This window comes from Ylistrum balloti, unplaced genomic scaffold (genome assembly GCF_031769215.1).
Source record: "Ylistrum balloti isolate Yb309-2 unplaced genomic scaffold, AGI_CSIRO_Ybal_v1 Utg371088, whole genome shotgun sequence".
NCBI classification, from domain to species: domain Eukaryota; kingdom Metazoa; phylum Mollusca; class Bivalvia; order Pectinida; family Pectinidae; genus Ylistrum; species Ylistrum balloti.
Genome location: NW_026782600.1, coordinates 334,536 through 359,944, shown reverse-complemented (window position 1 = coordinate 359,944; position 25,409 = coordinate 334,536). Strand labels below are relative to the sequence as shown.

At 35.2% G+C, this 25,409-nt stretch overlaps 2 protein-coding genes across 2 annotated transcripts; both read right to left on the bottom strand.

The window, feature by feature from the left end:
* Positions 1-6,079: 6,079 nt before the first annotated feature.
* On the bottom strand, positions 6,080-16,439 carry LOC132560622 (sushi, von Willebrand factor type A, EGF and pentraxin domain-containing protein 1-like). The gene is made up of 6 exons (XM_060225285.1): positions 16,140-16,439; positions 15,936-16,038; positions 10,740-10,913; positions 9,202-9,372; positions 8,289-8,465; positions 6,080-6,264 (listed from the first exon to the last, which is right to left on the bottom strand). The coding sequence occupies exons 1-6, from the start codon at positions 16,437-16,439 to the stop codon at positions 6,080-6,082; spliced, it is 1,110 nt and encodes a 369-aa protein (XP_060081268.1).
* Positions 16,440-21,574: 5,135 nt separating this feature from the next.
* LOC132560621 (acidic phospholipase A2 Cc1-PLA2-like) lies at positions 21,575-24,685 on the bottom strand. Its single transcript, XM_060225284.1, has 5 exons — positions 24,667-24,685; positions 24,446-24,514; positions 23,834-23,981; positions 22,103-22,236; positions 21,575-21,711 (listed from the first exon to the last, which is right to left on the bottom strand). The coding sequence occupies exons 1-5, from the start codon at positions 24,683-24,685 to the stop codon at positions 21,575-21,577; spliced, it is 507 nt and encodes a 168-aa protein (XP_060081267.1).
* Positions 24,686-25,409: the final 724 nt, after the last annotated feature.

Here is a 25,409-nt window from a genome sequence, read left to right as displayed (position 1 = left end):
TACCGATGTACTTAATGACATGTCTCCAGGATACAGGTTTCCTGTCAATTCCTTATGTACCGTCTATGTAAGGATAAAAGTTTACTGTTAACTCTTATGTACCGTCTATGTAAGGATATAGGATCCCTTTGAACTCCCTATGTATCGTCTATGTAAGGATAGAGGTTCCTTGTGAACTCCCTATGTATCGTCTATGTAAGGATAGAGGTTTCCTGTGAATTCCTTATGTACCGTCTATGTAAGGATAAAAGTTTACTGTGAACTCTTATGTACCGTCTATGTAAGGATATAGGTTCCCTGTCAATTCCTTATGTACCGTCTATGTAAGGACAGAGGTTTCCTGTGAACTACATATGTACCGTCAATGTAAGGACAGAGGTTTCCTGTGAATTCCTTATGTACCGTCTATGTAAGGATAAAAGTTTCCCGTGAACTGCATATGTACCGTCTATGTAAGGATAAAGGTTTCCTGTGAACTCCTTATGTACCGTCTATGTAAGGATAAAGGTTTCCTGTACCGTCTATGTAAGGATAGATGTTCTCTGTACCGTCTATGTAAGGATAGAGGTTCCCTGTGAACTCCCTATGTATCGTCTATGTAAGGATAGAGGTTCCCTGTGAACTCCCTATGTATCGTCTATGTAAGGATAGAGGTTTCCTGTGAACTCCCTATGTATCGTCTATGTAAGGATAGAGGTTCCCTGTGAACTAGTTGATAACGATATGAACCAATTGTGTAATATTTACAAAGTAATGTTGACAGATATTAATGACAAGGATGTGCTGATGACCATCTATTAAATGCTACATAGCTAGTGAATAAATAAAACATGGTTTAGTATCAAAATATTCTACTTTGAAATTCTGTTAAGAGAATCAATACAGATGTACGGTTCAGATCCATGAGTTATGAAGATTGCTATTGTCTTCTGTTCCCGATGTGTCGAATACCAACATTTTAGCTAATGTAATGAGGATATTATCTGAGAGTTACTTATTTACATACTTGCTGTCTGATGTTAACATTATAAAGTGTTCTTTCCGTAACGTTTTATTTTCTTGTTGTTAGGACAGAAGGGTCATGATGGTTACATGGCCTATCGTGTTTCGTTCATCGCCGTACACAGTATATCATGCGTCAACGTTTCACATTTCAAACATCTAAAGTTCCATCACGGGAATTTATTTCGTTCTTACCTAAACTAATCCTGAGATTGTCTTGACCAGGTCCAGCCATAATTCAGGGCGGTCTGAAATCCAATATGACCACCGTAACGAACACATTTCCAAATTATTCCCAAGTTTCACCAGCGGAATTCAACTCAAGCTTACCTTGAATGACCTGAGGTGGTCCAGACATCCAATACGGCCACCCTGGCTACCATCTCCAAATCTCTCTTTTAAACCTCATTCCCAGTTCCAGTGGTACCGATGAGCTGAACATTTTTGGGAATAATTATCAACTAATCTTAAAAGTCTTGTTGGTTTTGTTCCCTAAACCGTTAAAGCCCCAATATACGTAAAAATCACTTTAAAAACACAAACTTTATCTTATTTTCCCCGTAATATATGTAACAAAACAGATACTTTCCTTTAATTAAAGAAAATAAAACTGACTGTTTTCAATTTAAATAAAAATTGAAAAAATCGGAAAATAAACAATGTGGGACCCACAATAATTCATATATTACCGATCGTAGCGATGACATTGCGCATGCGCATATTCCGCGTTTGTAAACATGGCAGACACAGTGCAGACGTTCACCAGTCGCTTCCATTTTTTCCAATCATTCATCAGGCCAATTCTAAATTTTTACATTATAATTGTGCGTCGTATCGTTTCTAAACTAATTATTCCTTCTAATAATTTCCTAAAAACTGAATGTTTATCACAGGAATACCTCAAGTCTTCGCAAACAATGTTTGTAAACAAAAACTTACCGTAGACATATCTGCATGTGCTTCCTCTATAAGTAGAAACCTCAACTCTCGCGAGATCAGGTCATGAACTTTCGGACGTGGTTCGGCAACAATCGTAATTTCGATGACGGCGTGTTTAAAATGGGGGTGTGTTTACAAATAGCGAGTTTCAACTGTTCATATATCAATATTTTATGCACAAAATCATGGTAACTATTGTTTGAATAACTTAATTTTAACTACATCTTAGAGAATATCTCAATAATTATGTGTGATTCTACACTAAATTTTTGGTGAATATTACGTATATTGGGACTTTAATATATCCAAACTTGTTTTTGAATATGATAATTGTTCCCACTGCCCTTACTACTATTGTAAACCCTGTGGGTCTTTACAAAGTCAGACGTCTTGAGTTGTGTAGGATTTGATTGGAATCAGTGTATGCTAGTTTGCTATCAGGGAATTGCGATTTGGTTTTGTTTTTTCCTACAAGGCACTTTTTCACCAAATAAAGAAAGCTGCAGTTTGTAGTCTTAAGGACACCTAACGTCGTACTACAGAACCATTGTTGTTATTTGCTCGATGTTATTTGTCTGAACTTTGTACAAAGCTCATTTTTAATAATATTGCGTTCATTTATTTCACTATTCTTCTTTTTCTATATAGAGTGTTTAATTATTTTGCGAAGATAAAGCTGATATTTTTGTTTTCGGTTACTTTTGAAAATCCTGGAGACTTACTTGAAATATCGATGTAAAACTAATAATTACACCAATTCAGTTCAGATAACCGCAGCACTCCGGCAATTCCCCTATTGATGACAGGACAGAGGGTATGGTATATGTCACTCTCATTTGGTACTACTACACTTAATCCATTGCTTCTGTATGACTAGCAAACATTGCAAACTTTCAGCACGTACTTATTCTACATCCTGTAATACTTTCGTCAGTCTGGACACTTTGTTACCGTGGATCTATACATTCTCCTTTAAAAACTTCACAACATGTACGGGAGCATTATGTTTCATGCAGACTTCTGCGATTAAATGGAGTTTTTATTTCAATACAATATTACGATGGGTATTCAAAGGAAGATTAAGTAAGTGGGTGTAATATAATGTTGTTCCCTTGACTTCGATCTTACCGAGTTTTCCCTTTCGTTGTATGCACCCAGTCGATAGTTAAATAAATTTACAGAACCGGAAGTACTTTTTCTTTTTTAAAAAAAGCATGCTCAAAAATGCACTCCTAAAGTGTATAAAATGTTTGGATCCAGCTGTCTCTTATATATCATGAAATTACCAAGACATGTTAACTAATTAACGAGTTCTACTGGGGATAAAAATGTCAGTATCTGGTATAGTCACCATGTTTCTGATACGATTATTGTGCCCGTCGTCTCATACAATTGCCCAAGCACGGGGACTTGTTCTGTGGAAACCTCTGCCCCGAATCAATACAGTCAGTATTTCTCCAATTATTTGGACAGTTTTGATCCCGTGCATTGACTATTTTAATGAGATAGGTCCACATATACTCAAACAGGTTCATGTGTGATGACATTACGGGCTACTGGAGCTTGTTGATCACTTCTGTTTGAAGATTGGCTTGCATTAGTCGGGCTCTGTGTGATTTGGCATTGCCTTCCATTAGGCTGATCTGTCAATAGATGGGCATCGATATGCAGAACAACTAAACGTCGAGGGATCTAATTATGATACTTCTGCTATTTAAATTCTATCAATAACATACAAGCGAAACTTAGTTTAGATAAAAGCATCCACCAACAGTAACATTGCCTTATCCAAATGTGTCCAGAATGTGATTCTGATAGTACACCGAATTTTTGGTCTGCCGTTTGTCGGACTAAGTAAAAATAAGCTTTCATCAGAAAAATGGATGTACAACAGCACGAAACACAAAGAAAGACTGCCAGGAGTACTACAAGATTTATTTCACAAAAACGAATAATCAGTTTTGATTACAATTTTCAAACTGAAATTGATGGTCCTTTTGTTTATGACATGTCTATGTTTCCTTATACGATATAAAGTTTGCAGCTCGCCAGTAAACATGATTGTTACGGTGTTCTTTAACATTATTCTCGTGTGAGAATGTGACATTACATACGTGGATTGACCAATATTTATATGGCGGCTGTCGTCGATGAAGTAGAAGTCGTTTACTTTTCTGGAACACGTGGTCTTATTCTTCATTCTTCTTGCACTTTTTCACGAGTCTCGTATATATTATATCATATATTTGGCCATGTATTTATTGACTTTGACTTTGGATTGTGATTATGCTGACATGTTGGTATTCTATATAGTACCTTTGAACGCATACAGCCATAAAATGTGAGAAAAGGAGGGGGAGGCATGCAGCCATAAAATGTGAGAAAAGGAGGGGGAGGCATACAGCCATAAAATGTGAGAAAAGGAGGGGAGGCATACAGCCATAAAATGTGAGAAAAGGAGGGGGGGGGGTAATATAAAGATGGAAATACTTAAGAATAGTTCATCGTATGTTTGATAACATAAAATCATATTATTTTAAGATTGTAAAGGAAAACATCTTTTGTCCATTCTTTATTTAATTTGGCGATAGGTTTCCCCAAAACAGATATCCACAAAGTATTTCAACAGTATTGTGAATAAAAAAACCCCGTAATTTTCAGCAAGAGGACAGGCCTACAATTTTGTAATGCAAGGACAAGTTTTAGCAACAACAGAGACGTTGAAGTATTTAGGTACTACTTTTTAATATAAGTGTTATATACAGATTGGTAAAACATGGAACTTTGCCGAAAAGCTGGAACAGATGAAATTGACGCAGATGGAGAAGTAGACAATGGAAAGTCTCTGTTGTGTCAGAGATAACAAGCAATAAGAGTTACCTTATTTCGATAACAAAATAAATGACGTGATAGCGCAAATGGCGTATGTGTACGTAAATATTAAAATAATGATAAATGGAGAGTTCGAGTGTCATTCTATGTAGGCAGTAAACACAAAGATTAGATGATATAAGACGGATATAAAAACGAATTTCAAATGTTCACAAATTGAAATCAGCTGTACATAAGTTTATCAATGAGTTCAAATAATGATATAATTAGCATGTTGGTATTTCTTCTCTTTTGTTGTTGTGGATTTCCATACACTTTCTTGATATTTCTAAAGAATTTCAATTAAGCTACAGAGAAATACTTCGCTATGGCTTCAATTGCGATTTACTAGAAATTTTGTGATTATGGATTCACGGAATAGAAATATGTCCTGATATATTTGTGTAAAGCTTGAACTTTTCAGAAAGTCCGGACATAACCTCACATTGATCTGATCCAAGGCATATCACAAGTAATTGCGGGTATAGTGCACAATCGACGATGCGTGATAGACATTTGTCAAATTATCAGTAAAGTATCACACGTTCAGAAAAAGTTTTACATAAATAATCTTAACTTTGTATTTCTGAATGTCTACGTAACATTATCAAACAGCCAATGGTCAGATAAAAATATCATTAATATGTACAACTTATTTTCAAGGTACAAAAATGTACTTGTAAATAATAAACATTCTGTAGACTAGTTCCGTACACACGTAGCTAGCATGCACTTTCTCTGAGCCTTCAGATATTCACAAATATCTTTTGGAACTGCTTTTTAATCACTGTTGGCTGCCTTCAGCGATATTGATAAAACATTACTTTATATGGATTCACGTCATCACAGCAACAATTAATGACGATGTGACACTTCTGTAGTGCTGTATTATAATGACATTATGTATTTCGTCGTATCTATTGACTCGGTATTAATCTAGATTGTACTTACGGAAGTGTAGATGTATTCTAGATCACAATAACAAAACGGCATTTTGGCTTCACATTGCCCTGCATTACATAAACGTTTGCACCTCGCTTCAGGTAACATACATAATAGCTTCACACAAATTGTTTCGACAGTTATGAACTTATGTAGCTCTTCCAGTAAATAACCATACTAGTATTTAAACATTGATAAATGTTCCAGTATAATGACAGTAGTGAGATTACCTTTCCATTTCATACGATTTATAGTTTGATTGGGGATTTTTACAAGATTCATTTCCGTATGTAATAGAAAAGACATATTCTACTTGTCATAAAACTTAGAGAGGGACGCATTCGAATTGAGCAGCAGACCATATGCCATTACTTTGACATGTGATCTGCATATTTCCTGGGTTTGAAGACGCCGTGTTACTGTGACAATAAAACGTCACGGTGTTTGGGTAAGTAAACTGGGAATACACCATGCCGCTAACTCTGGCCGGAGTAGGTGGGTATCCACAACCTGGAAAAAAAAGGCAAAAGAAACTCATTGTTTAGAGTTTTCGTGTTTTTGATTGTTTTGAAAAATCTCATACAGTACTTCCTTACAAAATGTTTACCCAGTTTGCATCCCTATGTAAAAAGCTAATGGACTTACTTAAATCGGTGATCGAACACGAAATGGATTCAACGTTAAATAACCCTTTCTACGAACTAGATATTTTTTACTCGCTTGGAATGAAAGGTGTATGTTTTATGCAAACGAATAAACATTGTGATATGTTTAAATAAATTATTGTATTAAATTTACTCTAGAAAACTTAGTGATTAGAAACAGCGATGAACGAAACAAAAGAATTGAAAGGAATACCGGATGAATACTCTATTGAAATGAGATATCAACACTTAATGTTATTTACAGGAATAACGGTACACTATTGAAATGAGATATCAACACTTAATGTTATTTACAGGAATAACGGTACACTATTGAAATGAGATATCAACACTTAATGTTATTTACAGGAATAACGGTACACTATTGAAATGAGATATCAACACTTAATGTTATTTACCGGAATAACGGTACACTATTGAAATGAGATATCAACACTTAATGTTATTTACAGGAATAACGGTACACTATTGAAATGAGATATCAACACTTAATGTTATTTACCGGAATAACGGTACACTATTGAAATGAGATGTCAACACTTAATGTTATTTACAGGAATAACGGTACACTATTGAAATGAGATATCAACACTTGATGTTATTTACCGGAATAACGGTACACTATTGAAATGAGATATCAACACTTGATGTTATTTACAGGAATAACGGTACACTATTGAAATGAGATATCAACACTTAATGTTATTTACCGGAATAACGGTACGCTATTGAAATGAGATATCAACACTTAATGTTATTTACAGGAATAACGGTACACTATTGAAATGAGATATCAACACTTGATGTTATTTACAGGAATAACGGTACACTATTGAAATGAGATATCAACACTTGATGTTATTTACCGGAATAACGGTACACTATTGAAATGAGATATCAACACTTGATGTTATTTACAGGAATAACGGTACACTATTGAAATGAGATATCAACACTTGATGTTATTTACAGGAATAACGGTACACTATTGAAATGAGATATCAACATTTGATGTTATTTACAGGAATAACGGTACACTATTGAAATGAGATATCAACACTTAATGTTATTTACCGGAATAACGGTACACTATTGAGATGAGATATCAAAATTTGAGGTTATTTACCGGAATAACGGTACACTATTTAGCTTTTTATTGATATAAAATATGTGGATATTTGGCAGGTGTGGTCACCTTTAATATGTTGTACCTGAATGTTAACCTTTATCAGACATTTCACTGACTTAAATAGAAATAAGAATTTCCCGTTGTATTATTCGTAATGTTTAATATAATTGAAACGTAAATTATTTCAATTCAACAAAATTGTATTACAAACAAAATACAAAACAAAACAACATAAAAAGGCATTAGAAAAAGTCTACAAACCTTTCCTCATAACTGGGATATGTGCATAATGTTTTTTCCTGGTTAGTATCATTGATATAACTTTTAAAGGGTTAAAACCATTCCAATCCTTACCCCCAAATACTAATATTTGAAAGTTTTTTCTGAAATTTGTTTTTTTAATAATATTACTATTCAATAATTTTACTTAAGAGTGTATCCTAAACAAACTATTTTATCTCACTTGTAACGCTATCAGTTATAACATTAGGATATAAATAAAAAGGAACCTCGGTTAGCACGTGTTGTTTTCTATCTCAAAAGTAATTTTGCAAACCAACTCAGCATGTTTCCTTTAATACCATAGGATTCTGCTTTATAGCCCTTCCTGCAACACTCTATCAAACACTTTACTTGTGTCACATAATACAAAGTGAAGTCCTTAATCAAGAAAATCCATTATCGTATGATATGTAGGTAACACCATAAGCTCATAATTAAAGCCTTCATAAGGAACTTACTGACTGGGTCGCATGATATATCTAGTTGTCCCCATGTCCCATCTGCATTGCAGTGTCTGTTTCCGGTTCCGGACATTTGATTATAGCCCGTGTCGCAAATGTACTGGATGGTTGACCCTCCAGGGGCAATAGTCGCCGAGGTGTGAGCATCCTGCATGTTGGTTATGATTGAACATTCTGAAAATTTAAGATTTTGAACAGGTCAAGTACATTTAGGATCAACTGTATGCTCTCTTTTCCACCGCTTTGTCTACTTATCGTTGTTTGCGGAATGATTGAATCCGCTTCATAATTGATGTGTTCCCGAAGAGAGATGACAGTATTCGTTTAAGAAATATAGTGGGGAATGATTAAATCTCGTACTCGTAATCAAACAAACATTCGACAGTATGCAGTCCTAGTAGACCAACCTATTAGGATGCACGTTATATCCAATTCCTCCCAAACACCCTGTGTGTTGCAGAGTCTGTTTCCTGTTCCGCCCACTTGTTCATAGCCTGTGTCACATGTGTAGGAGATGATAGAACCTGCAGGTGCGTCTGTCGCCGTGGTTTGCGCTTGCTGCAAGTTCGTTGTGATCACACAGTCTGAAAGGTTAAAACAATTGTCAAGTTTCGTAAAATTTTGAGAAACAATTTTTCTTCTGCGCATGCTTTGTCCATACGGATGTACCGATTAATGACTACACAGACAGTTAAAGAACAAACAACAGCGACTGAAGCTTTGAGGGGGTACATCGGACGGAATTTATCATCAATATTGTTTATGAGTGAAATTTAACTTCCTAACCATTTTTAAGCTGCTATAATCAGTTGCCTTAAATGACCTCCGACGCACACAAAAAAAGTTCAAACAGTTTTGTGCACCTATGAAAATAATACACAGGAATTGTATCACTTCTAAAATTATTTACCCGGTATGCACACAAAATCCGGTGTCGACCATTTTCCATTACTTCTGCAGTGTATGGCAGTGGAATCATTTGCAGTAGTCCCGGCATTGCACTGGTATGTCCTACTTGACCCTATAGTCTTACTACCGGAAGACACACTTGCACTAGATACACCTGGTGGGTTTCCACAATCTGAAAACGAATCAAAATTGTCTTAAATGCGAGATGGTATGATCGTAGATCATCTGGAAATTTCATAGGCATTGAAATTAGGCTTGTTCAACATTAAATATCTTACTGGTAATCTGGACTATATATAAAACACTCCTAAATATTACGTCGAGTCAATTAGATTGTAGCTGTGTTATCAACACACCAGGACATAGAGATAAGGTGAGCTGGTCTATAAACTAGAAAGTCTGGTATTTAATGTTAATTTTATAATGGTCAATTATCAACATATCTATTTCTAAAACTAAACGAAATTATATGTTTAATCTGCACGTGGCGGCATGAAACGGACCTTTTAATTACATTTCGTAGTGACCGTAACACTTGGGGTTACGATTTCTTATCAATTAGACTTTACGCAACGCACTTGTGCTATCTTGCCGTTATTTTGGTTCTAGATTTACCTTAGTTACTTTATTTGTTTTGTTTTTTTTTCTAAACAGAGACGTTATCTGATTATATTTAGAGTTGGAACTGTCTGTGATGCAAAAGAACCCACAGCCGGTGACGCAATGTGAATATGACATAGTAAGATTTTGGAACCCTGGTATTGAATTAATTAAAAAGAGAATTTAGGGATACACAATGGTGGAGACAAACGCATTTAACCTGTTTTCTCAAAGCTAAAACAGCCAATTGTTTATCTTCCCAGGCAATCAGATACAAGACATTTCCTCCATAGACTTTAAATCATTCAACTGCTGAAAGATTTGGTTTGGGATTGTTCTTTCCGTGTTCTCTTGTACTTTGGCTTATCTACAGTTTACATCAACAATTGTTTTCAATTGTGTTTTCTTTCCATGAATTATTTGCGCACGTCTTAATCCATCTTGTTAAGAGAGAGTTTAGTGCACGGTTTACAGAATCATCTAAAACCATCTTTGCATGTGAAAAGAGCATGTGTTTGTTTCATCCGTTTTTGCATATTCTTACAGTCGAAATACTACTAAAGACAAAAGGCCACGAGGTTTTCATTGTTAAAATATAGATTGTTTGTATCAATACATTGACATTTCATTTTGGTTGATGCGTTCCTAAACTAGTGACTTCATGTAGACAAAGAAAATATGGCCCTCGTCTTGGACCTGGAAACGGCTTTCGATGAAGTACAGCATTTCTTTTTTATGAAAACTCCTCACTGAATCGAAATAAATTGAAATGCAAGACTACTTATGAGTGGGCGTTTAGTGTATAAAGCCAGTATATTTCTACATATAATACTTTATTTATCTCCGCGAAAATTTGCATACCATAGAACAAGACATGTTACTAAAAAGAGAAGATTATTTTTGCGAATTTTGCAATTTATCAAGTATTCATTAAAATACCTGTACAATAGTTTTTCGGGTCCGACCATTGTCCACTTGCCAGACAGACAGCAGTTCTTTGGCCTATGTATCCTGTAGGACAGGTAAGGGACCGGGTGACCCCCACAGGAGTCATGGTAGTTGAAACGTCATCAGCGCCCAAATCTTTTGGGTCATATGGAGGAGAACCACATGCTGAAACATACAATGTCATCAAAATTTTTACTTTTCTTCTTTAAGGCATATTTATAAAACACACGGAGGATTGTGTAAATGACACAGAAGTGAAACATTTAAATACAATTCTCTATAATACATACAGTGTAGCAACATAAGGAATAAGATCATATCGTTTTCCCTTGAAAACGACAATGAAACCAATGCCTCTGAGTGTAGAAACCCTAGCTGTCGTCTGAGGAAAACGATATTTTTCAAACCACTCATTGCATCAGTATGATAAATTACAACACTTATAAACAACCAATTTGATACGACATTATAAATAGTCTTATATCAGAAGAGGGGAATGCTTAGAAGGACATCTTAGATATACAGTAAGTGGTAATTAGGTCGGGGAGGAAAAGGAAGAAGGACGTGTTAAATATACAGTAAGTGGTAATTAGGTCGGGGAGGAAAAGGAAGAAGGACATCTTAGATATACAGTAAGTGGTAATTAGGTCGGGGAGGAAAAGGAAGAAGGACGTGTTAAATATACAGTAAGTGGTAATTAGGTCGGGGAGGAAAAGGAAGAAGGACGTGTTAAATATACAGTAAGTGGTAATTAGGTCGGGGAGGAAAAGGAAGAAGGACGTGTTAAATATACAGTAAGTGGTAATTAGGTCGGGGAGGAAAAGGAAGAAGGACGTGTTAAATATACAGTAAGTGGTAATTAGGTCGGGGAGGAAAAGGAAGAAGGACGTGTTAAATATACAGTAAGTGGTAATTAGGTCGGGGAGGAAAAGGAAGAAGGACGTGTTAAATATACAGTAAGTGGTAATTAGGTCGGGGAGGAAAAGGAAGAAGGACGTGTTAAATATACAGTAAGTGGTAATTAGGTCGGGGAGGAAAAGGAAGAAGGACGTGTTAAATATACAGTAAGTGGTAATTAGGTCGGGGAGGAAAAGGAAGAAGGACGTGTTAAATATACAGTAAGTGGTAATTAGGTCGGGGAGGAAAAGGAAGAAGGACGTGTTAAATATACAGTAAGTGGTAATTAGGTCGGGGAGGAAAAGGAAGAAGGACGTGTTAAATATACAGTAAGTGGTAATTAGGTCGGGGAGGAAAAGGAAGAAGGACGTGTTAAATATACAGTAAGTGGTAATTAGGTCGGGGAGGAAAAGGAAGAAGGACGTGTTAAATATACAGTAAGTGGTAATTAGGTCGGGGAGGAAAAGGAAGAAGGACGTGTTAAATATACAGTAAGTGGTAATTAGGTCGGGGAGGAAAAGGAAGAAGGACGTGTTAAATATACAGTAAGTGGTAATTAGGTCGGGTGGTAGGAAAAGGAAGAAGGACGTGTTAAATATACAGTAAGTGGTAAAGTGGTAATAGGTCGGGGAGGAAAAGGAAGAAGGACATGTTAAATATACAGTAAGTGGTAATTAGGTCGGGGAGGAAAAGGAAGAAGGACGTGTTAAATATACAGTAAGTGGTAATTAGTAAGTGGTAATTAGGTCGGGGAGGAAAAGGAAGAAGGACGTGTTAAATGTACAGTAAGTGGTAATTAGGTCGGGGAGGAAAAGGAAGAAGGACATCTTAGATATACAGTAAGTGGTAATTAGGTCGGGGAGGAAAAGGAAGAAGGACGTGTTAAATATACAGTAAGTGGTAATTAGGTCGGGGAGGAAAAGGAAGAAGGACGTGTTAAATATACAGTTAAATATACAGTAAGTGGTAATTAGGTCGGGGAGGAAAAGGAAGAAGGACGTGTTAAATATACAGTAAGTGGTAATTAGGTCGGGGAGGAAAAGGAAGAAGGACGTGTTAAATATACAGTAAGTGGTAATTAGGTCGGGGAGGAAAAGGAAGAAGGACGTGTTAATATACAGTAAGTGGTAATTAGGTCGGTGAGGAAAAGGAAGAAGGACGTGTTAAATATACAGTAAGTGGTAATTAGGTCGTTAAATATACAGTAAGTGGTAATTAGGTCGGGGAGGAAAAGGAAGAAGGACGTGTTAAATATACAGTAAGTGGTAGGAAAAGGAAGAAGGACGTGTTAAATATACAGTAAGTGGTAATTAGGTCGGGGAGGAAAAGGAAGAAGGACGTGTTAAATATACAGTAAGTGGTAATTAGGTCGGGGAGGAAAAGGAAGAAGGACGTGTTAAATATACAGTAAGTGGTAATTAGGTCGGGGAGGAAAAGGAGGAAGGACGTGTTAAATATACAGTAAGTGGTAATTAGGTCGGGGAGGAAAAGGAAGAAGGACGTGTTAAATATACAGTAAGTGGTAATTAGGTCGGGGAGGAAAAGGAAGAAGGACGTGTTAAATATACAGTAAGTGGTAATTAGGTCGGGGAGGAAAAGGAAGAAGGACATCTTAGATATACAGTAAGTGGTAATTAGGTCGGGGAGGAAAAGGAAGAAGGACGTGTTAAATATACAGTAAGTGGTAATTAGGTCGGGGAGGAAAAGGAAGAACGTGTTAAATATACAGTAAGTGGTAATTAGGTCGGGGAGGAAAAGGAAGAAGGACGTGTTAAATATACAGTAAGTGGTAATTAGGTCGGGGAGGAAAAGGAAGAAGGACGTGTTAAATATACAGTAAGTGGTAATTAGGTCGGGAGGAAAAGGAAGAAGGACGTGTTAAATATACAGTAAGTGGTAATTAGGTCGGGGAGGAAAAGGAAGAAGGACGTGTTAAATATACAGTAAGTGGTAATTAGGTCGGGGAGGAAAAGGAAGAAGGACGTGTTAAATATACAGTAAGTAAGTGGTAATTAGGTCGGGGAGGAAAAGGAAGAAGGACGTGTTAAATATACAGTAAGTGGTAATTAGGTCGGGGAGGAAAAGGAAGAAGGACGTGTTAAATGTACAGTAAGTGGTAATTAGGTCGGGGAGGAAAAGGAAGAAGGACGTGTTAAATGTACAGTAAGTGGTAATTAGGTCGGGGAGGAAAAGGAAGAAGGACGTGTTAAATATACAGTAAGTGGTAATTAGGTCGGGGAGGAAAAGGAAGAAGGACGTGTTAAATGTACAGTAAATGGTAATTAGGTCGGGGAGGGAAAAGAAGTTTTATCATAATTTTCAGAATCAATGCCTTTTATTGACAAAGGCATCGTCAAATGGGATGGTTAATAGGCAAGCTTTTTCAATCATTTTCCTTGGTGGCTTGAGTAGAACGTGTTTATAGAATGATGGGTAGAATTTATAGAAGTCATAAAAAGAATTAAACAACTTAAGGGAGGTAACTCGTAAATGATCACACAACAAGGTTATATTTACTACATAACCTGATCACATATACAGACAAATCCTATATACAAATGACTGTTACTCATCAAATGATGCATGTAAGTTACGTAATTAACTATCAATGTGAAATGGAAGGTATTTGATTGCTAGATTGACCTTTAGTCCATGATAAGTAAATAATAAATAGGTCGTAACTTTAACAACAAGTAATTCATAGGTATGTTTAAATTTATAACTTTAACTCTACTATATAACAAGAGAAATAAACCTATCAAAAGTCAGAGGAAGATATGTAAAGATATTTATACAGTTTTCACTGGGTATGCAATCTACAAAAACAGTTTGTTCTAGTGAACTGAAGAAAAAAGACATAGAGTCTTTGTACTGGAAAATAAAATTAATTATATTTTAGAACCGTATAAGTATATACATGTAAGTCAATCAACAAAAACACACTGATGAGGAATGAAATCAACAGCTACATTGAAGTAGTACGTAACAGTGACAGAACAATTCAAATAAGGGTTGATTTATGTAAAATGTTGAGAAAGGTGTTCCCCAATTTTTTTTTATTTATGAATTAATTAATTTCATATCAGTTTATCTATTTAATGAAATATATAAAATACGGATTTTACATAATACTTCACAGAAAATAAAAAGTAGCTACTTATAATTTGTATCCCAACTTTATCAATCATAAGTATTACCAATAACTGTAGTTCATAGAAAACGGAGCCAAATGTAGGGATATTAGTACAGTAATTGCTTAATTATATTGTTCATGTTTTATTCTCGTCTTTGAAATTAAAAAGATTTTTTTCACAACAACTCGGGAACAAGTTAAACTAACTTACATGAATTAATTTTCTCATCCGGATGGAGGCGCGCGAGGGTTCTTACTGCAGGTGAAACACGTAGTACCGGAGGAAAACCCACGTGGTGGGGTATACCTTTCCATGTCCGTTCCGGCAACCCGTATACCTTGGTGAAAGTGGAGTGCGTTCCGATTGCGCAACAAACTATGCCTTTCTCAATAATCATCACTTGATTTTTTCTTTTTTTCATTGCCTTTCTTTCGTTTCTATTTTGTCTTCGACTTTATTTATTGTTTCGCTTCTATTTCGTCTTCACCTTTGTTTTTTAATTCGTTTCTATTTAGTCTTCCCCTCTGTTTTTTTAATTCGTTTCTATTTTGTCCTCGCATTTCTCATGTTACTATTTTGTTATTTTATCCTACCCTTTCTTTTGTTCATATTCTGATATCTTTTCATTGACATGTGGGTATGTTTTTTCTTTTGTACTTTGTAGATATAATTATTTCACTTGTTGAAAATCTCCAGTAGATTGCGCTGCACTAGTTATCATACAAAAGTTGTGTTTAATCTCTCGCTGCTCTGTTACTCTCTAGTTGTCTCTTTGAGTAAACTTACTGGTTACAAAGCCCTGTCATTTTTTTTATTTCAGATCTAACAATAGATTGACATTTAGAATACGGAGTACAAATCATAAGTATACATTCAGTGAATACTTCCTCTTCTGTATGAAGGTGATCTACAAAGTTATACTCCAACACATATTCAGCTATCAAAAGTGATGAGATTTTTCTGGATTGAAACCTTGTAAAACCTTGTCAAGTTGAATAGCATTGAGAGCAGTATAAACCTGATAGTATATTTGCTACTAAACCGTTAATAACACAAAGGTTTGTCTAAGGTAAAATTGTTGTACATGTAGACCAGGTAAAACAAAACGACGTACGAGTCCTGTAAATTTTCTGAAGGAAAAATAAAAGGGTTTTACCTGTTACTACACACACCCATGTGGTAGACGTCGATGTCAGACGGACACAGGTAGAGAATTCTGGACAGGTATGGTTACGGCATGTTCCCATCAAAGTTTCATCCTAAAATATTGTAGAAACGTAAGGTTTTTGTTATTTAATTTTGAAGCGGTATTTGAAATATTTATGACTGTTGAATAAGTATTCTAATAAAAAAATCTTACCGGAGAAACATTGGCCCTGTTTCCATAAATAGACCTGGACTTTGCTTGAAATTGCCCTGGTGCCGTGCTGGAATCGTCTTCGATAAGTCGACATCGTAAATCTGGTGTATTGTATGTGAAGGATTTACATCCCGATTCCAAACCACAATGTCGAGCACAGTCATACAAACCAACCTCACTGATAGACTTAAATCCCGTACTGGACAAATAAAAGTTAGGCTGAAATCGGGGCACATCTAGTTGTATTCCACGAGTAAGAGCTAACATAGAAAATATTAGCACCGATGTTTTTAACGACATGGTTCAAGGAGTTATGGTTTGTCAAAATTCCCAATCAACTATTTCATACTAGTTTTGTCAATTAGATAATTCACTCGATGGCATTCCAGCGAGTGCGAATTTGTGTTTAACGAAAATAAGTCATATCAATAAGAACAATGGCACGCGACAAATCTATATCATAGAAACATTAAAAGACACATTACAGATACCAACAATTTTTATTACTGAAAACGATTAGAGAGTAAACTTGTAAGTATTTTAATATTTAAAAATCGTTAACCCATTTCAAATATTTGCACTGTTAAGTGTTGTTTGTATCCCAAATGGGCCATTATCACATACGTATTTGTAACGGGTGAAATAATCTATGCTTTTCGTTTGTATTGGATTAAGTGTCATATTTTGCTCCTATGTGACCTGTTGTCTGAAATTAAACAAAATAAATCCGTTTTTAGAACAAAAAGTATCAATATATCCAATATTTTGTAGTAAACATAAGGGTTTTTTTTTATTTAACAACACAAAAGATACATTTGGTTGCCTTTGGATGTGTTTAGTAGATGTCAGCATGTCTATTGATAAAGTTCACTAAGTAGAGTTATTTTCAACTGTATTTATAGCAATACACAAAATGAAACGCCACTTCGTCTTGGTCCGCTCGTAATGAGTAAAATCCCAGGTTACGCAACTTTAACTAAGAAATGGAAGTGACAGAATAATCTACCTATATCGCTATGGTAAAGATAAACTTATCTGAGAAATATTCAAAACGACATCATGCTTTTGTACCGATATAAAAGCTGTTGAAGCTCACTCTTTGTAAGATTACCTCCCTCAGATCGTAACTGACAATTTTTTTTCTATTTCATTTATCTATTTTCATTTCTATCAACTTAAACCACAATTATTTAAAGATATTCATTTCAGTTTTAGAATATTTATATTTCGCAATGTTTTCCTTCTGCTTTGTGTACACAATGGTTTTAACACCAAACACATGTCTACAGTCTTTCACAGTATTATCACACATGACAAACATTGTCTGTCCTGTACGTGGTGTATTTACATATGGTAAGTCGCTGTCTGTGAAAACAGCTGGATGGTTCTCCAAACCACATCTGAAAAATTGTCGGTTTCCTAGGAGAAAATACCAACCAAAGTTTTCAGATTTAGAGAAAGGGGTAAACTTCATTCCTTAACCAGACAGCAGAGCCTCGATTTTATCCTAGTAGAAGAAAGTACATTACATGTATTATCTCTCGTTATAGCAGCAGTTTTCGGATTCATAGTAAAATACAGACATAAATTTACAGGAGTTCAGACTTCTAGACAAACACCTGTATGATGACGTATCGTTCTGTGTCACAGAAGTATTTGTACGTTACAAGTTTTATAAATAAGGATATGGTAATAAAAACGATAATATTTGTACATTACAAGTTTTATAAATAAGAACAGATAATAAAAACGATAATATTTGTACGTCACAAGTTTTATAAATAAGGATATGGTAATAAAAACGATAATATTTGTACGTTACAAGTTTTATAAATAAGGACAGATAATAAAAACGTTAGTATTTGTACGTCAAAAAAATTATAAATAAGGACAGATAATAAAAATGATAATATTTGTACGTCACAAGTTTTATAAATAAGAACAGATAATAAAAACGTTAGTATTTGTACGTCACAAGTTTTATAAATAAGAACAGATAATAAAAACGATAATATTTGTACGTCACAAGTTTTATAAATAAGGACAGATAATAAAAACGTTAGTATTTGTACGTCAAAAAAATTATAAATAAGGACAAATAATAAAAACGATAATATTTGTACGTCACAAGTTTTATAAATAAGAACAGATAATAAAAACGATAATATTTGTACGTCACAAGTTTTATAAATAAGATCAGATAATAAAAACGATAATATTTGTACGTCACAAGTTTTATAAATAAGGACAGATAATAAAAACGTTAGTATTTGTACGTCACAAGTTTTATAAATAAGGACAGATAATAAAAACGATAATATTTGTACGTCACAAGTTTTATAAATAAGGAGATGGTAATAAAAACGATAATATTTGTACGTCACAAGTTTTATAAATAAGGACAGATAATAAAAACGATAATATTTGTACGTCACAAGTTTTATAAATAAGGATATGGTAATAAAAACGATAATATTTGTACGTTACAAGTTTTATAAATAAGGACAGATAATAAAAACGATAATATTTGTACGTCACAAGTTTTATAAATAAGGACAGATAATAAAAACGTTAGTATTTGTACGTCACAAGTTTTATAAATAAGGACAGATAATAAAAACGATAATATTTGTACGTCACAAGTTTTATAAATAAGAACAGATAATAAAAACGATAATGTTTGTACGTCACAAGTTTTATAAATAAGGACAGATAATAAAAACGATAATATTTGTACGTCACAAAAAATATTTTTGCAGTATTTATATTTTTCATTTTTCAAATATAAACAGTTCATTGATTTTACCCTAAAGTCACGCGACTATAAATCAGATTTCACAACACAACGTGCTTTGTGTTTCTTCAGAAATTATTTACATTTTCGTGGAGTGGAGTGATACGATTTCCAGAATGGATTAAGCATGGGAATTTTAAATAGGAAATCACTCCTTGTGTCAGTAACTGACGCTATTTTGTTTGTAACAGATTCTACGTGTTGTAATTTGGACTGTCAGATCGACGTGTGGCAGACGAAGTTGTAAAAGTTCTTAATCAAGTATGTTATTGTGATAATAATGTTTGAAAATAAATGTGTTCTGTTTTAATGTGATAGGTTTATAAAATTACTTATTTGAAGCAAATATGTGAAGGTCTCTTGCAAGTCCAACAACTTCAAATGTGTCAGCACACTGTATATTGATACCAAAGTGAAAGTAACCGGCGGTCAGTTTTGTGTACCTATAGCAGGCCTCTGGATTTATTCATTTCTACACCGACCGAATCACTGTTTATTGTAGTAAAGAGTCTGTTATACCAAACTTTGGCGTAGTAATGATATTATACATATAGTTCACTTTACGTAGCGTGTGGCAAATTTAATTAATCCGAACTTGTAAGAAATAAGGTCGCATTGTAGGTCTATCTGTCTGTCTCTGTTTCTTTGCTTATCAACTAAATATTAAAATTAAAAATGATATGAACGATCTCACAGCAGTGATACGATATGCTGACAATAAAAAATAACGTCTCATATATCAAAACTCGAAAAATCGCCATTTCAATCTACGAAACATCGGATCTACTTCCGGTACAATGGTGTCCTGTGTGATTAGACCTAGAACAACATAGAATTCAACTAGTGTGTGAAAGAAAACCCAATGTTAAATAATTCATCACATAGAAGTACATTTAATCAACAAGGCTTTCTCTTGTTACCTGTAAACGAGGTCATGATTTTTTCACAAAATACATTGAAATCGACGTAACATGTAAAAAGACTTCATGGAGACGGAGCGCCTTCCATACCACGGAGCTTTAGATCTATACATTCGGACAATGGCGCCCAGGAATATTTATCTCGCTGAGATAAAAATGTTTCGTTCTCTGGAGAAAATCGAGAGCTAGACGAGACAATTCGAGGGCCAATCTGGAAGAATCCAATCATAGCGTGTGGTCGTATATGTGTTGACCGTAGGGACGAATACAATCCGAAGGACAGGGTTAATAGGGGCAATATATTCAGACCGTCATTATATTAAGTGGCAGATATATTGGATCGTCATGGAAGGAGACCGAGGATGTAAACGATATGTTCCGCTGTTTCAGAAAGACCATGTCTACATCACTATGGGGAGTGCCTATAGAGAGGCAGGATTATGATTTTCCAGACGGAAACTTGACAAAAGTACCATATCGAAGAGATGTGATAATGTAAGGGTTGATATTCCTCGCTGTTTAAAATAAAATGAAATCGCGATACCTTGAACGAAATTTAAAGAGAACAAGACAGCCATGGACCTTATATATAACCCTCAGAATGATGTTTCAGGAAACATTTGGTTGAAATCTGTACCGGGGTAAGAGAACAAAAGTTCAAAGCAAAATCCCCGAAGTTTTCCATCCAGACTGTCCTCATTCATTGGCCCAAGGGGTCGGAATACCTCCAGGTATATAAATCACAATTGTCCTCTCCGGATGTTTCAGACTAAATTTTGTTAAAATCTTCCCGGACATATCTGAAGTAAAGAATTTCAAAGTCTTAACTCAAAATTTCCCCTAGCTGGCCTCACGCAACCATTAGATCTTAGGGGCCGTTTCACCTTCTTACAATGGACTTCCTCAACAATGTTCCATGTAAGATTTAGTTGAAATCTGTCTAGTCATATTTGAGGAGAAGAATTTAAAACTTAACCCCCCCCCCCCAATATACACGAACAGGCTTCCAAACCCCTTGTTGAAATCTATGCAGATATATCAGAGACGACGAATTTTAATGCCTAACCCTTAATTTTCCATAACATATCTCACCTTCCGGTCCCTATGTATCACAACATCTTCAGTTACACATGTTATAATCGTTTTCCCCGTAGTTAAAAGATCAATGAGCTTAGATGAAGTAAAACAGCAAGATTTTAAGATGCAACATTACACATATAATGATTTTTATTTCAACTATATCCTAAATGTACAATATGTATATGATAATAACACCGAGCTTACATCTAATTGCTACATTCTATGGTGTGTGTTCCTATTACCTTCAAAACACTTATTGTTATATACGATATATGGTTTAAGAGGAAATGACGTAATATCTATAATTCTCTAACCTCTTGTCCAAGTCTAACTAGAGTGTAGTTTTCCTAATGTTTCTGTGAGAGAAAATAAATTAATTTAGCCTGTAAACACGTGCATTACGAGAAAGAATATATATAGAACATCGAAACGATACATGCTTAATGAGAATACAGAGAAGCTGTCAATTAAAGACCTACACAGTTTTAACAGCACTGAGCAGGCGATATACTGATGTCCACTTAAACCAATCTGTAACTATATAATGTACATTGATTGTCTACATCACATCCGCTTGTTAATTCTATTTTCACAAAAAGATCGCCACTCCCCCTTGATGACGTATTTCCGGTTTGCCTTAATCATCCGAGTAGCGAACTGAACATTCTACCGAGGACTGATCGTTTGCGGCCGTCATAGAAACCTGCATTCATGGCAAAGCACCGAGCTGCCATAGAATCGCACAAACAAGATCGTCGTTTACAAATGTCGATGTCCACTGCAAAGAGAGACAAACAATTTTTTTCAATTTTTCTATATTACCCATGATACATATTAAGATTTATATATAGGAACCATTAGATCCTCAAACTCTTTATTGTTTTAGGGAGAAAAAAATTTCCGTTAAAACGTTTCAGAAAATTCCTTCCACGTCACATGTCCATCATTTGATAGGTGATAGAAAAGCAGAATATTCGAACTTCATAAGTAGATTTCAGACTGTGTTGTGATAACGAATTGTATAGATGTCTGTTTCAGGAGACTTCAAACAATGTGTTGTGTACCTGTTTTACTTTGTGTTTATTCCTGGAACATATTTTTGTCATTACAACTGCTTTCTGTGTACAAAGCAGAAATTATTAGTGTACATCCGGATGTGTGTTACTTACAACATTGGAAGTGACCGTTCTCCATGAACCATCTATACCGGGCAGTATATGGTTTCATCCTCACGAAGGACGGCTCCATGAGACAGTCATGCATGTTCACCTGGTCGTAACAGCGGTCATGATGCATGCAGCATCTGCAATGACGTCAGTGAATCACATAAACATCTAAATAACCTTGTAGATGTTATAGGAAGAATCAGATTTACATAGTCATCAAAACAGCTTTCTGAAAAAGTTGATAATCTATATCAGGACTCATTTACGGCTAGTTAATAGACACAATTCAGCGATGTGCTCTGGTCGATGGTTTTCTACCAAATCATTGGCAGCAATTGCAAAATCAATCGTTTTTGGTCAAGTGTTGAACAATTCTCTTTTTCTTCTGTGTTGTTTTTAGTTAATCTTATTAACGCCGTGTTGGCCGCAAACAATTTGCAATTTCTCACGCACTGCTTTCGAAAATTTAACATTTCTTTTCAATGCAGCCGACGGCCTGATAAGGATGCACAGGTGAAGTAATTATTTTCCTAGCCATATTTTTGAGTGCCATTCGGTACTACTGATAGACCACTGAAGACGTTCGAATTGTGCATGTTAACTGTCTTTTCTTCGCTTCGATTTATCTATCAGCACTTTTCTTTTGGGTAACAAACTGTTATGGAGTCGTTGAGGGAGATAGATAAAGATTGCTGTATCTGAGATTTACAAGTCAAACGGACCGGGAAGTCTGTTACGTACAAACTTTATGTTTAATGTAAAAATGTTTCTATTAGGAATAAATTCCTTAACAAAAAGACAGGCTGTGTTTAAAACTCTGTGCACAGACTGGAATGCATATCAACTTTCTGGGTTGTTCATGGTTTAGTTTATACATGTACATTTACAGACCTCGTTCTCGTAAAATGTCATCCCAAAAATTTGGTTTTAGCTACTTTCTAATATTTAAAATAGGTCATGGACAGATATACAGTTTAGAATATTCTGTCTAATATTGAGGCCAAACAACAGGACTGGTTTCCAATAGGTGTATTGGTTAAGCTGACATTCTAGGAACACTTAAACCTATATATCGTATATCTAGTCCAGGTGATAGATACAGAGGTAATCTCTAAGCTTAACACCTGTGAACAAACTTGGACCGTTCGGCATATTCCATGAAGAAAGCCGTTGACGAATCAACCTTTCTTTTAATTCACTAATTATCGTTACTAAGACATACACCACAACCATTCTCGGTATTTCAGGGGTTACGTCACTTCCGCTCTCTGTACCCCTGGGACATTCCATGGCAAAATTGAAGTTTCCATATGTGATATCTTTTGGACAAGTCAAAAAGACTAGTTTGATTCTTTGGTGTGCATCAAATGAATCTCGAGGTTGATTAACAGTATGTTGTACCGGATTTAAAGTTGAGTGTCGCTCCATTGTAATCATTAAAGAAGCGGATTAGTTTGCAAAATGGTCAGATATTTTTTTAAACTGGTTGTAGACCAATCAAATTTCTTAAATGTCCAAGGGCTATGGGTTATCGAGGGTGAACGACAATCTATCTCTAAGTAAGGAAATAATGGACGTTCTCTGCCCATCTATCGTAGTCATGGATGTTTCAGAAAATTTTCGATACTAATGAAAATTAAGACTACAGAACAACGATATAAAGGAGTATCTAGGCCGACTAACAATGTATAGACAGCTTATCAAACTAGGAAATTCCTTGTCAACAATACTTACTCGTCGATAGGGTCAAGAGGTACGCCATGTCCTCCCATCCCGCAGTAGTTCCCGTACCCGTTAAAATCCAGCCCGCTCCTTCCGGTTAGCAGCTTGATCATGGTACCGAACTCCCGAATACTCCTCTTGGCTCGCCGGGCTTCGGCTCCTGCAACCAAATCGTTTTATATTTTATATTAATTGTAAACATGTCTTGTTTTCGGGCAATAAGAAATTATGGTAATCTAAAAGTGCATGAACTAGCAAAATAGGCACACAATCTTCAAAAAAGGAAGTTTTACATTTAGAAGGTTTCAGTTAAATCTCTGAGTTATTAGCAATGTCATATTTAAATAGACTAAACACATGTTCTATCAGATGAACTGTATTTTAATTGGAATAGAATTCGCAAATTACGACATGTAAACAAAGGAATGCACGTACAACACGTAATATAAGTACAAGATTTAATAGTTGCCACAGAATATAATAACACGTATATGTATATAAAACATGTATTTAAAATTTTGTCACAAAATATTTAAAAACTTTGAATTACTAAATTTTCTAAAAATATGAATGAAAAAAAGTCAAATAAATGGTGAATAAGAAAATGAGATACCTAATACTTACCATAGCAGCTCCCCCACCACAGCAGAATGAGAGTTAAAATCCAGCTTAGTCGCATTAGACCTCTCAAACCTGGCAAAAATAAAGAGGAAAAATAGCAAAAAATAAAGGCAAAGCCTCTGTCTACATAAACAATGCAATATTTTCTAAAAATTAAGTCCTTAGCAAAAAATCAAAGGAAAGAAAGTGCAATCTGTACCAATTTCTTAACTTCTGGAACTCACTTTCAGAAAATCTGCCCATTGCTGTACAGTTGATACAACGGAAACAGTTCTGTACATGACTACATGTACATATTCACAGTCTGATTAACATACACTCATTTTATTGGCCTATTGATAGATCGGTACTGTCCTGCCATTTATTGTCATTTATATATTCCTGGCGTTACGTTGATATATAATGCAGTTGTGTGGTTTGACAGGATATATTTTTCTAATTCGTGCACAGAGCTTTCCTTTTCGTTAGAGAATCTGACATATCCATGATTTCGCGTACGGGGAAGCAGATCCTACATTTAATAAATTTCTTGTCCTTTTTCCAGACGAAGACATCATCGAACTATCTGGCAGAGAAATTTAAGTATTTTGCTATGTCTTCGTATCATATTCAGATCAACTAGTCCACCAATTCAACGTCGTATAAAAACATCGCGTTTCTCAGACTTTTCGGTTTTACACGTAGGTACACAAGCCAGTCTATCTTGTAACTTGTGGTTAAAATTAACCGATATACCTGGACCGTGTATGAAAACACCTTAAGCACATCTTAGGTGTTACAACTGCCACCAGTAATGTGATTCCCGGTTAATATTGTACACTGAGGATCACAGAGATGTTTATCAACAGCGCTAAGCCAGGTCAATAAAATAACACACAGATCCCTCAAGGCAACAAAAGAAACAATGTATGTCCGTAGATATGTTTTATATGCCTGGTTTTATTACTGTTATGTCGTATTTTTGCCT